This window comes from Terrapene carolina, unplaced genomic scaffold, assembly GCF_002925995.2.
Source record: "Terrapene carolina triunguis isolate 2854851 unplaced genomic scaffold, T_m_triunguis-2.0 Scaffold88, whole genome shotgun sequence".
Taxonomy (NCBI): domain Eukaryota; kingdom Metazoa; phylum Chordata; order Testudines; family Emydidae; genus Terrapene; species Terrapene triunguis.
The window spans coordinates 37,544,413-37,557,741 of record NW_020664439.1 but is presented as its reverse complement, the minus strand read 5'-3'; the positions used below and the strand labels follow the sequence as shown (position 1 = coordinate 37,557,741).

The 13,329-nt window shown below is 36.6% G+C and overlaps 1 protein-coding gene across 7 annotated transcripts in view; it reads right to left on the bottom strand.

The window, feature by feature from the left end:
- NLGN1 (neuroligin 1) overlaps positions 1–13,329 on the bottom strand; it is a 456,846-nt gene that overhangs the window by 304,159 nt on the left and 139,358 nt on the right. For 4 of the 7 annotated variants that reach the window (XM_026649868.1, XM_024221198.1, XM_024221202.1 and 1 more), the window contains one exon: positions 2,517–2,669. In XM_026649868.1, the coding sequence (XP_026505653.1) occupies positions 2,517–2,669 (153 nt within the window). Of the gene's footprint in view, positions 1–2,516; positions 2,670–12,626; positions 12,687–13,329 lie in introns of all 7 variants that reach the window. The other 3 variants (XM_024221191.1, XM_026649867.1, XM_024221207.1) reach the window with 1 other exon arrangement.

Sequence of the window (13,329 nt, the reverse complement as noted above, 5' to 3'; positions counted from 1 at the left end):
CCCACAAAGCTTTATGTCATGTATTTGTAAAAACATACCAGTGGGTCAAATTCTGCCCTGAGACTTCCCTTTCTTTCCTTCCTCCCTCCCTCCCCCAACCCCCACCAACATAGCTTAATATGTTGATCAGTTTTTAAGTGTATACATAGCTAAGCTCTGTCAGTGAGGGAGACAGTGAATGTGAGAAACAAGGAGTGAAATCCTGTGGACAGCAAAGACTAATATTTTGCAGGACAATTGTTTAATGATGAATAATATTCTTAAACAGCATCAATCGAAGTTGATATATATTGCATTTATACCAAAAGACCTGTGTTGAGGAATTAAACACTTATTGTATAATAGTACCTGCAGCGATGTTAAAGGAAGAAAAAAGTAATGATGCAAGGCAGAGGAGAAAACTGCATACTGTATAGGTTCTTTTTAATTGCTGACTTGTTGCTGTAGTGGATACATAGTGAAGTATAACAGTCATTTTATGTGCAAGCAAATGGTATGTTTACTGTATTAAGGGAAGACTGTCAACCTGAAATTTAGTCAGTTTTTGAAAGCTGACTTGAAAGGAGAGTCATTTTAAGTATTACTGCAGTCAGTTCTCTTTTCAGTTTTAATGGTTTTACCGATACAGTTTACAATTAAAAAGAAAAAAGTACTTCTTTCTTCATTGTTGTTGTCCCAAAGACCTCACAAACCAGAGGGAGAACCAAGGAATATGCAAGTTTAGTAAGATGTTACTAGCCCAGCTACTAGAGGGATCAATGTTGAAATCTCAGGCTAAAATAGAATCATGCAAAATAGTTCATTTTTTGGTACAAAAAATAAGATTTCCAACATTGCTGTTACAAGTACAGTTTGGAACTAGTAAATAAGTAACAATGCAATCAGACAAGGAGCATTTATATCACTTGACAGCCTAGCCTAGTGGACTGGTTACTGCAGATAAATGTAAACTGATACATCAGCGATGAGTGCACTAAAATAAATTAGAAAAAGGAAAGTCCATTAAGTGAAAGCTGATACAATATATTGACAATGAACGTGAATCCCAAATTATTGTACCAACAAGTCAGTGTGTAACTACATTGAAATAAAAGCAAACAAGATAACATGTCACATTGCCAAAAGAATTGCGGACAAATTAAAGCCAGGATTGGACACTAAACAAAGAGCTAGATAATCTTTAAATAGTACTGTTCATTTTACATGTGAAAGTGACTGGGTGCAATGTAAAACAATTAAAATTATGCCAAGTTTCAAGAATCGAAGTTCGACAACATCAAAACCAAAGGCAGGCAAGAATAACAAGAAAATCAAATTCATTGTCTTCCAATTCCCCAGTTTTTAACAAAAAAGGTAATCGACAGATGGCAGTTACCCAGGACAGCCGGTAAGAATTAATGAATTCATGAAAAGACTAGGTGCATACTAAACACAAATGAAATGGGGACTGAGTAAATAATATGACCCTGGAATGGAAAATAAAAGCAACATGCTCGATAACTCCCAGTAGCCTTTTCCTACTGCTAACATACTAAGAATAAAGTTCACTGGCCTTGTTAACTAAACAACACGTTATTTATCACATTATTTAGCTGCCGTTTATCAAACCATTTGGGATATTATATATAGTGTCATGATTCTTTCATAAAATTTCTGGTACACTATTGCAATATCGGTCTATATAATATCCTAGAATCCAATTCACATCATGGGTTTCAAAACACAAAATATCAGCAGAAAACAATGGAAAAAAACAAGTTATTTTGTTGTCTCAAGGTGGCAGCTCGGTCACAAGCTTGCCTGTACTGAATGAGTGGCAAAATGTTACTTTAAGAAATACTTATGAATAGATAGTTTGGAGTCAACCTCACAACTCTTCCTTATTTAAACCACCAATGTAAGCATACATCATTCATTTAAGTCAAAACAGGAGGAGTCTACTCTCCATTCTGACTTTCTTATTCTGTCTAGAAAATGTTGGATGTACTTAACTAGACCGACACTTCCCACTTTAAAACCAAAGGAATCCAGCTACATCAAGAAAGCACAATGTCGTTATAAAAATGCCAGTTTAGTATCCCAAAATCTCTTGCTTCTTCAGAGGACAAAAAGCCATGGTGATCAACAGAACATAAGCATTATTTCTAATCTTTTCCCTTCTCAAACAAAAAATCCCCATTTCTGAATTAGCACTTGAATACTATAAATTCATTTTCCCTATGCAGTATGTACGTCTAATCAACATAATGTTCATAAATGACAGAAAGAAGCAACATGAACTCAGCAAATCTGAACATCTGCATTATATTTTTATATTATTAAATTGGAAGCAGAATTTCAGGTTATCCGGCATATAAAGGCAGAAATTTTGTTTTGGAACTACAGAACAACAAGTCTTGTTTTGGAAAAAGGCTTTTAAAAACAAAGACAAAAGCAGTTTTCTGAAAATATTCTCATGAATAATATGAAGTGCAATGCAGATAGCAGGGATTAATTGAAATCCAAAAGCTTCTTACCAAGTACCCCAAGGCGATAGTTGACTGTGATGACTATCACATTGCCATAACTTGCCAGAACACTGCCATCATATAAATTTCCAGTGCCTTCCATGTAGGACCCTCCATGAATATACACCATCACTGGCTTAGGTCCCCCACTGTCCCGAATGTCTGGAAAAAAATATTGAGAAACATTTTATCCCAAGAAAGTGGCAAAAAAGATACATGCAATAATGTTTCTTAGTGAGGTTATTTTTCTTTTTCAGCATGTGTCTCTCAAGCAATATATATTAATTACTGGGCTGGGAGAGGGCACAAGTGTTTGTTTCCACACTTCATGCTTTGAACAGACTAATAAGCCAAGAAATGTATGAACACATATAATTTGGTCATTGAGTTTGTTTAAATAGGTGGAATTTTCAACACCACTCATTTGGCCTAATTCTGCCCCCATGGAAGTTGATGGTAAACTGTCCACTGACATAAGTAGGAGCAGAGTTAAGCCAAAAATGAACTATTCTGAAAATCCCACCTACAGGTTTGGGCATATACTAACACACGTATCGTGTTATTAAGAAGGTAAGAGAACTAACTTGTAAAAGGAGTTGCGAACATGCCTGACGTTTAGAGTGTCAGAGTTATTCTGCTGCTGCTGGGGAAAACAGTTTGCGTGCTTTAGACCTCAAATCAATACTACGTTGTGCCAGATGGATAAGGATAAGGATAAGAGGATACTTACTTTTTTACATAATTGAGAAAAAGTATAGATTGGCCAAGATTTTCAAACAGAGTTGCATGAAATTAGTTTCCTAAATCCATACCTGAGTATCTGAATAAATGGCCTAATTTTCAAAAGTACTGAATTGGCATGGAACTTCAGGCATCTCTTTTTGAAAATCTTAGCTTTTTTGTTTCAGAAGACACTTAATTTCCAATCTTGTCAATTTCCAAATGGTAATTTCTTTGGGTTTATAATCAAATTTTCCTTTGAAAAGGAAGGAGGTGAGAAGAGAAAGAAAGAAAATAAAACGCTTTCCTCTCATTTGCTTTTGTAGGTGATGATGGGGAAAGTCACTGCCTACACACAACTATTAGAGAGACAAGGTGAGGTATCTTGTACTGGACCAACTTCTGTTGGTGAGAGTTGAGTTTTCAAGCCACACAGAACTCTCTCACCAACAGGAGTCCAATAGAAGATATTACCTCATCCACCCCCTCTCTCTAATATTCTGGGATCTACACAGCCACAACTATACTGCATATACACCACTATGACTGTGTGGGGAAATACTGAAATTGACTATATACACAACATGCGGCAGATGCACAAAGTAAATAAATTGGGGAAACGGGGAAAATTTTGTAACTCTCCAAACTTTCATTTACTAATATTAGATGGAACCTATAACAACAACAAGCCAAAACCAGAACGAAGTGTGATTTGTAAATTGATGTGTCCACTTAAGTAAAAATGTGGCTCTCTGAAGTAGTCTCAAATTTTTTTCCTCCATGGTCCATTGTGGGGGAAGTCCATCTGACAAATTCAGCATTAAACATTCATTATGAAGTCACACTACTGGCTATTCTACTAATAGGTATTGGCTATTATGAAGCCATACTACTTCAGCTACTTGTTGAATTACAAATTTCATTCTAAAGATTCTTCTTAGTGGGTCCAATAGTTATGCTGGGCTTCTGTGGAGGATTTTTTAATAAATGCCAAATTTGCCCCTTAACTGTTTAAACTTGATTAACCATCATTTTCTCAGAAATGGAAGATATCAAGTGATGGAGAGGTTTAAAATTAAATTGTTATTGATACATGTTTGGATTAATGATATTTTGATTTGATCTGCTACCAGTTCACCATTTTCCATTGCCAAAGACAGCACACAATGCTGCATTCTAACATGTCTCCAAAGAGATTATGAAAATTAGCAGACTGGAGAGGATGTTTAAAATTCCAGAGTAAGGAAGAGGGAGTTCTCTCAACATCCTGGCGTAAAATTTGCTTTCACTATGAAAGATAGCCATGTTCATTATAACAATATTCACGTTTTCTCCCGCCCATGCTCCGTTTAATATCAGTGTGGAAAAGGCTATCTTAGATTTAGGAGTTATTCCTTTTATTTTGGGCACACTCAGTGAAGCAGTCTTCAATAAAACTCTTCATACTTCTATCTTGAATCATATCCCAAGTATGGCAAGGACAATGATGAGATCAGGCTGTTCAAACACAGGAGCTCCTTCATCTGACAAAGGCCAACACAGATGTTTTTGTTTTTATAAGGACAGCTACTGTATAATTTTTGTATTGGTTGTTTTGAAAAAAAGAGTCAGAGTGCTCAAACTCCAGAGATGGGCTCTTCTATACTGCAAGTTCCAGAATAATCACTTATTTCAAAACCATTATGATGCTTAGAGGTGGCCTGCCCTTCATGAAATAACCTGCCCTTCACTCAAGCACACAATAAATACTTTCCAATGTGTCACTCTCAGAGTTTAAAGTGAAGAGAGCACATATCTTTTTCTGTCCAATGGAATTACATGCTTAGGTTTCAAATTCGAGTAGAGCAAAGTCCTTTCAAATTCATTAAAGCATTTATTTCCAATAGCTGTTTACACACAGCTCTTGCTTCCGATTTTTCTAGCATGGATACAACTAAGGAAGCAATGATTAATTATTAATCTGAAATCACTAAATGACTGTTCACAGCAGAAACTGTACACTGTTAATTGTATACTTGGAAGTAACACAGGGGGAGATTGTTTCAAGTTCTTCTTTAATTAAAATTACATGGAATTAGAAGGCACCAACTGTGAACAGTAATGAAATCTTGGTAGTACTGTTCTGTTTATGTGAAAAATAATATTGGGGTATTTAGAGAAGAATGGGTGGATTTTATCGGAAACAAATGATGAACTATACATTCATGTGCAAAGCAAAGTTCAAGGTATAAAGAAAGGATTCTTTGATAAATTCAGCCTACATTATGCCTTTCTCTGATTTCCCTGTAAATATTATGCTTGAAAAGGTTAAGAACAGGCAAGCACTGCAAATTATTCTCCATTTAACTATATGCCACATCAGATAAGACTAGATGCAATATAAATTTTCTACATGCTGCTTTGTCAAAGATCTCAACCTTGATTTAAGGGTAACTACTTCTAGAAACTAAAGGTGGTGGTTCTGTGTGTCTCACTCTCGGAAAGGGAAGTTTAACAGTGAACAAGACCGATCCACACTTTTATCAAACTCACCTGAGAGCAAACTCAAGATCCTCAGATGAAATACATACCAAGGCTCTAATCCTATATAAGTTAATGGGACTCCGCACATGTGCGCTAGCAGATTCTAATGCAGGATCAGGTCCTTACTATGAAATGTAATTTAAAACAGACTAGAGATTGTTCAATTGTGAGATCCAATATTGCATTTCATGTGAAGTCAGTGGGAATTTTGCCTGAACAGGATTGCAGTACTTTATCCACATCTGGGTGTATTTGATAGGTGTAAACATTCGGGATAGAGAGGAGTTGTTTATGTGGGACAAGAGTTTATTATTAACTAGAAGTTAATAATTTAACTGGTATGAAATTCAGAAAGCAGAAATGTAGGCTGTAGGAAGAATCACTATCTAACGAATTACATTAGACCTTGAAATATGTGGCCAAGGAACTGGTGTAAGCTCCATTGTTTGACACCTTTAAAAATTAGAGTGGACAAAGTAGTAAAAATATTGTGTAAGAATAAGTCTGTATTGGTATGAAGAAGGATTAAGGGTGGGATTTTCAAAAGTTTTGGATTGGAGTTAGGTGCCCAACTCCCACTGAAATCAAAAAGGACTTGGGCACTTAACTCCCTTAGCTACTTTTGAAAATCCCATCTAAATGACCTGACAGGTGTTTTCCATCTCTAACCTCTGAGCCGATATCAGCCCATCGTGCCAGAGTATTGCAGTGTGGTCAGTAAACTGCATGACATTAGAATATCTTCAATTTAATACATTGCAATGTCTAGACAGCGGTCCAAATTCTACATTCAGGTATACCTTTGCAGATTTCGTGAAATCAGAATTTAATTCTGAGTGAATCAGGGAACAGGTTTATCCATAGCGTACTCTGTTGAAGTCACCCGTGGTGGACTTGGCCACTAAGGGCCTGCTCCATAACCCTTTCTCATGCTGAGTAGTAGTTACTCATGCGAGTAGTCTCAGTGTGAATAAGGCCTGCAGAATCAGGTTACAAGTTTAGTATTTCTACCAAGAGTTTGGAGTTTCTGACAAGAAGTGTGGAAATTTTCAAAAGAAATGTATATGGGACATTTCTATTCAAAATCCTCCCTGACTCCAGGCATCTCACTCCCTTCATTTATTCATACCTGCGTTTTGCCTTGATACCGTGATTTATTTGGTCTTAAATTGCCAACTGATACTGTCTAAGTAGATGCGTAGTGGGTACGTCTGATATTTATTTTATTTATATGGTCTATGTAAATACATGCTCTTATTATGGTTTCCATCATTCTCCAACCCCCATTTCTTCTTAATGTTTGTTACAACCACTTGTTATCTCTGCTGTTAATTAGATTAAATCATTCAGGGAAGAGGCTGTCTTATTCTGTGTTCCTAGAGTGCACAATGGAGCATCAATCCTGAATGGGGTTTTTGGGCACGACAGTAATGCACAAAGAATAAATAACTAATTTCAGAAATAAATGTCATAAAGTTTCATTTGTTCCAGGGTCCTTTTAAAAGTCTCACTTTGACATTATAGAGATATGTGACATTTTTATTTACCATCTCAGGTCCATTTGGGTTTGAACATGTTATTGTTGAAAACTGTTAAGAAGATTTTACAAGCAAACTAGCTGCTCAGGAATCCATGTACTTCGTACTTAGCAAGATTCTACATATGTACTGTTTTAGCTATTCCAAAATAATTTTCTAACAAATTTTGCATAACGAGAAAATGGCACCAGTCAATGCAACTATTTTCACAGTTTAAAACCTCCTTTGAAGCCATTTTACTTTGAGTTCAAATCTATGAGACACTAAATACATCTATAGTTATTTTAATAGTGTAAGCCAGTGTCACTGAAAATCTTATTATGCAAACTTCCATTAAAAATAATCACATCTTTTAGATGTGTCGTCAAATTGAATGCCTGACAGCTTGTGATCATTAAAGAATCTATTGCACTTTTCTTAAGAATGCGAGTGTTTAATCCTAACCTTCTGACAAAATTCCAACCCTCTAATTACATTCAGCCTATCTAAATACCCCCTCAAATTTCAGTTGACTGTAGTATGCTTCTTCAGCTCCTATCTTAAGCTTTTGGGTCATTTTGCTGTATACTCTTGTTAAGCCACTGGCTACATTTCACCTGAGAGGTGGCTGTATTTAAGTGATGGATGAAGTGATCCCTATATAGCAATTGCTGAATTTGCAAAGTGCTTTGAGATCCTTTTTGTATGAAAGGCACTGTATAAATGTAAGAGATGCAAAGTAGTATGAAATGCAAGAGTTGTAATTCTGATAGGCCTTTAATATGGCAGCAATATAAGGTTTTAATTAGAGAAGGACTCCGTAACCAAGTCAGTAGTAACTTATAAACTACTGAAAGATGAAAGTTAGTACTGCAAAAACTGACAGACCCTTCACCATACTACCAATGGTTGGTAGGGATATAATTAAGAGGCTGTCAGAATTTTTACTACCTATATTTTGAAGTGTTAGCAACACCATTGTAAAAATTCAATGTAGATTGAACAGAAGTTCTCAGTCAGAGGGGGAAAATATTCACTGAAAAATTTAACATGCAAATAAATTTTTTACTCTGAAATGTTGATGCTCATGGAATGAAAAACTAATATGCCTAGGTGACAGTGTGAGCAGGCACTGTGCTGTCTGTGTATATCAGTCAAAGACTCTCCATCCTAAATTGCAACATTTACGCTTTTCCAGCCTGGCTGGGACTGTAATTATGCTGAAGCATGTGGTTGTTTTGTGATATAAACAAATGTATACTACTATATACTGTTCTCTAAAGTCAAATGGTTTGAGATAAAGCTACCCAAGAGAACGCCTTTCTTCTTGTGCTACCATGGCAATAGAGATCTGCTGAGAGGGTTGAGTTAGCAGTCCCCTAGCTTACTTTTAAAACACTGAGGCTGGTAGAGGGCTCTTCACCAGAAATACACAGTCCTGGAATTCACTTCCCTTCTTGGTACAATAGAGCTTCAGTCTGTTGACTTTCAGAACATGATGCAATGTCTATCTCTTCTCCCAGACTTTGGAGAAAGTGGTGGAGAAGGGCTAGCCTTAGAGTCCATTCCCTGCTCTCCCATAAACTTCCTGTGTCACCTCGGGCAAATCACTTAGCTTCTCCATGCCTCAGTTCCCCATCTGTAAAATGGGTGAGACACTTTCCTACCAGGAAGTTTGTGAGGATAAACACATTAAAGATTTTGAGCTGCTCTGATACCGTGGTGATGAAGTGAGACAGAAAGATAGGTGAGCTACACAGTGCATAGGATTTCTGATGGACGAGGGGAGTCCATTGGTGACTGAGTTTTCATATGTTTGTACAGCACCTAGTACTCTGGGCCACAATTCCAGCTGAGGATTTTACTAATAATTATTTTAATGTATATGTACCAAAAGTGCCTAATGGATAGGTACTTTTTAATATAAATCCAGATTAAACTAAATTAATTTTATGAACTAAACAAAAAATAGAAGGCGACTAGGATGAAAATATTCAAATCCTTTACATTTTTAACCCAAACCAGGTTTCCAGATCTGGGAAGCTAGTTTATTCACTGCCTGAGCAACTCTTAGTTTAATGTTGTATCTACACTAGATATTTCTTACCCATTTGTCAGCAAAGGTGCGGATTCACTAATGCTACATGCATCACAGGTGTTTTTACCACAGCTCAGTGGTAACACAAGTGCAGCTACCTTGTTCAAAAACAGGCAAGAAAATGTCCAAGTCTAGACAAGGCAAAACGTTTAGTATAGCTCTTGTGAGACAGATGCTGGCCTGTTAAGACATATAAAGGTTATACAGTTGCAAGAATGCAAACAAAATGGGAAAGCAAAGAAGTTTACATAACTTCTGACTTTGCGCACATTTTACACTCATAGGACTTGAAAACACCTTCATTTTTTAAACTGCAAATTTGCAGATCATTAGCCTGTAATGTGCACTAGTGCCTTTGGGTCTTCTGAAAACAAAAATGAAAAATGATCTCATTAAGGCTGGCCTAATGGTTGTAGCACATACAGAAGACCCAAGTTTGATTACTGATCCCAGTCTCCTTTGTCCCTGGGCTGGCAACGCTTGAGAATGCTGATGCTGTAGTAGTAACACGTAGTACATGGGACTGGGGATTATTTAATACTGTTTTATATTGAAATCTGCTGCTAATTAAAGTGAGAGACTGACTCCATAGGGAGTACTGTGTGGTCGCTTAAGCCAGGTGGCTATGATCCAGGCTCTTGGTAAGGGCTCATTGAGCCTCTAAAGAAACATAGGCAAGGTCCTGTGCTCTTTGCAACACATTATACTTAAATTATGTGAGAGGGACCGTACAATTATGCAGCACAGCCCTCCTTGCCATGGCCAGCCCAATCTGAATAGGGTTTTTTGTGTGTAACTTATTTATTTTTATATTTGTTTTTGCTACCCCTAAATGTTCAGTCCTCTGCAGATGGTTGCACTGACCACAAGTAACTGTATTGCAGAATTTGTCAAGGGAAACCTGGGGGTAAGGTTGGCACATGGTTTGATATATTGACATCTTGGGTTGCTTTTTTGGAGGGTGTGGGGAAGAGGAGGCTGTTCTTTTGTTTTATTTGCTTACCCACCCTGCCCCAAGTAAATTTAATTTGAGGTTTGCGGGGGGGTTTCAATCCTGCCTGTGCAACTTAGACCATAGGACCCTGGAGCTGGAAAGTCTAGCCTGAGGAGATGAGGTCACAGCAGTGCAAGTTGTCTGCTACCTCAGAGTTATCTGGCTGTGGAAGCCCAGTACCAAAGCATGTAGGAAATGCACCAATTCAGCACTTCTCCTGTGTATTCTCCATAGTGACTGTGGCTCGCCAATGGAATATATAGTTGATCTGTCCCTTTTGAAATCTTTGAGGAAGGTGGAGGAGTAAACAGTGTCTACCCTTACCTCAGGATGAATCCCCCAGATCTATCTGCTCCCACTAGCACAAAACAGGGGAGTACAATTTTCATCCCTGATGCCAGAGGGACTGAAATCCCAGTCCCATAAACTAAAATAATTAGTTATAGTTGTAATTAATTATCCCCTTTCAGTTCAACTTTACACCCTTACAATCTTTCGCTCCTCTCCTCAGACTGCCAATACTGGTGGTTGTATGGACAACATGTCCACCAAAAATGGATGAGACCATGAAATTCATTTAACATAAGCTACTGAACTTCCATTTGATAGTCACTGCTCTGTCACTACCACTCTGAGCTGAATTTAACCACCTGTCTGAATATTCTGCTTTTAAATGTATCTCACTAGAGATTTAACTGTAAATTCTAAAATTCAAGCAACTATTGGAAAAGGATACACCACTCACATATTGGACCATCTTGGGGTCAAAAAACTCTCAGTCCTGAATGGGAGTTGGGCAACAGAACACGCCAATGGCACACAGACCGGAATGGGGATGGGCAACAACTTTATCATTAAATGTATAGAAGGGTGTTGGGATAGGAGCTGCCAGTCGAATACTAGTGGCAAAATCTTGCAATACAGGTAAATGTGTGCCAGTAGTCAGAACTACTGGGATTTAGTTGCAATCTTTGCCCCTGCTAATATTTTTAATATCAAAATGTATTGTTACAGGATTAACATAAGTGAATAAAATCAGATCACGTGAATCTAAGCAAGTCAGGTGATACAATACTCATTTTTCTCATCTCTGCACAGAAGCTATTTGAAGAAAAATATGAGCATCCATTAATAGATGGTACCCCTTTTTCTTTAGTGTTAATGAAAAGGAAAGTGGTAGAGCTCTGTAGTTACAGTTATTCTATCTTTCATGCAATGGTACTTGACCAACAAGCAGATAAGAGAGGGATGAGGTAACAACATTGGCAGTTTCTAAACAGCACCTCAATTTTCTCTTTGAAAATAAACAAAATAGATGAGATCTAGAACTATAAAACTTAACAGAAATGGGCTACACTGCTTGAGAGAAATAGTCCTAGTTACCAGTGCTTGCATGTTGTTAGTTTCCAATATGAAAAAAAGTCTTAGACTTATATGATTAATGTTTATAATTCATAAACAAAAGTAATGTGTTCAACATTTTCATACTACCTATTTGTAATAGTGTTTGTTAATGTGTTCAATAACATCAGCCCAGACAACTGTAGATCTTTGTAATAGTAAAAACATAATGGACCGCATCAAATTGGTGAAGATCTGCTCAACTCCACTGAATTCAATGGAATGAGGCCAATATACAGTAGCTGAAAATCTGGCTACAATTTAAGTGCCAGGCCTCTTGTCCGAGTGAGATTAGGTATCTGAGCTTACATTTGTTGACATGATAATGCAGAAGGGAAGGGTTTTTGTGCTTTTGTACTGAAAATTCAGTTGCTTGAGAGACACTTTGTAAGAGCTTTCTAACATTTTCTCTTTATAAACACAATATTTTCTATGTTTATCAAACTGAGATCAGTTGGTGAAAGAAATATCTTTGTATTTGGTGAAATATATAAATACAGAGGGTTAGAAAACATGCAAAAAGGTGTACAGAGAGAGACTTAAAAAAAAGTGTTAGTTCAAATAGTATGGACAAAATTCAGTCAAAAGGTGGGATGAAACATATCAAAGGTCCATTTCAAGAAAACAAAACCCCTCGTCTTTAAATATTGTTACTCGTTTGCATAAAAATGTAAAACTTAACAACATTCTTTCTTTTAAAAGAATTAAAAATATATATATATATAAACAACAAGCAAGAAGACAAAACACATCAAAAATGGGAATAAAAAAAATCTTCAAAAGACAAGAAGTTAAAAAAAGAGGGGAGAAAAAGATTTTCAGGGATCCTTGTCATGCAAATCAGTTTGGCGGCAAAAAAAAAATACCTTCATCTTCAGCACCGTCATTATCACCTAAATCATCTGTCTGTTTCTTTGTAAGGGGACCTAGGATTGAGAATGGAGAAAATGGAGGGAAAAAAAAAGACAATTCAAGAATATACAAGACTGAGGAAAAAAAATAGTCAATATTAAATTTCCAAGGATGTTTCAAGAAAAACATTTGAGGGGGAAGTTCAACTAACACATTTTTGTTCTGTTTTTTAAACTTTATAGCAAAATCTCTCCTCTAGGGTATGGCTATTAGAAACATCTAGCATGAGAGGCAAATAGTGCCTGATACTTTACATTAAAAAAAAAATAATCAAGAATTAAAGGAAATGTTTACTAAAAGCATACCCACCACAAACATATATTTATCGCCTTCATTTCTAAATTTGAAGAGGTGGTGACCATAACAACCTAAAACCAAATTAGCTCTCATATTTAATGAAATAATGTTGCTGACAAATATCTTGACAATTGGTGAAGAGAAAATTTTCTGTGAAAAGTAAAATCAAAGTTCTGAGTCCAACCATCTTAGCTCCTGCTTAAAAACGACAAGCATGGGTTTGGCTTTTTTTTTTTTTTGGACTCATTTATTATATTCCAATTTAAATACAGCTGTGGACTTAAAATTCCCTGTAACCTTTCTTTGACCACCTGCTGATATATTTATTAAAAAATATGAAAGTCCCAAAGTGGGCTTTAG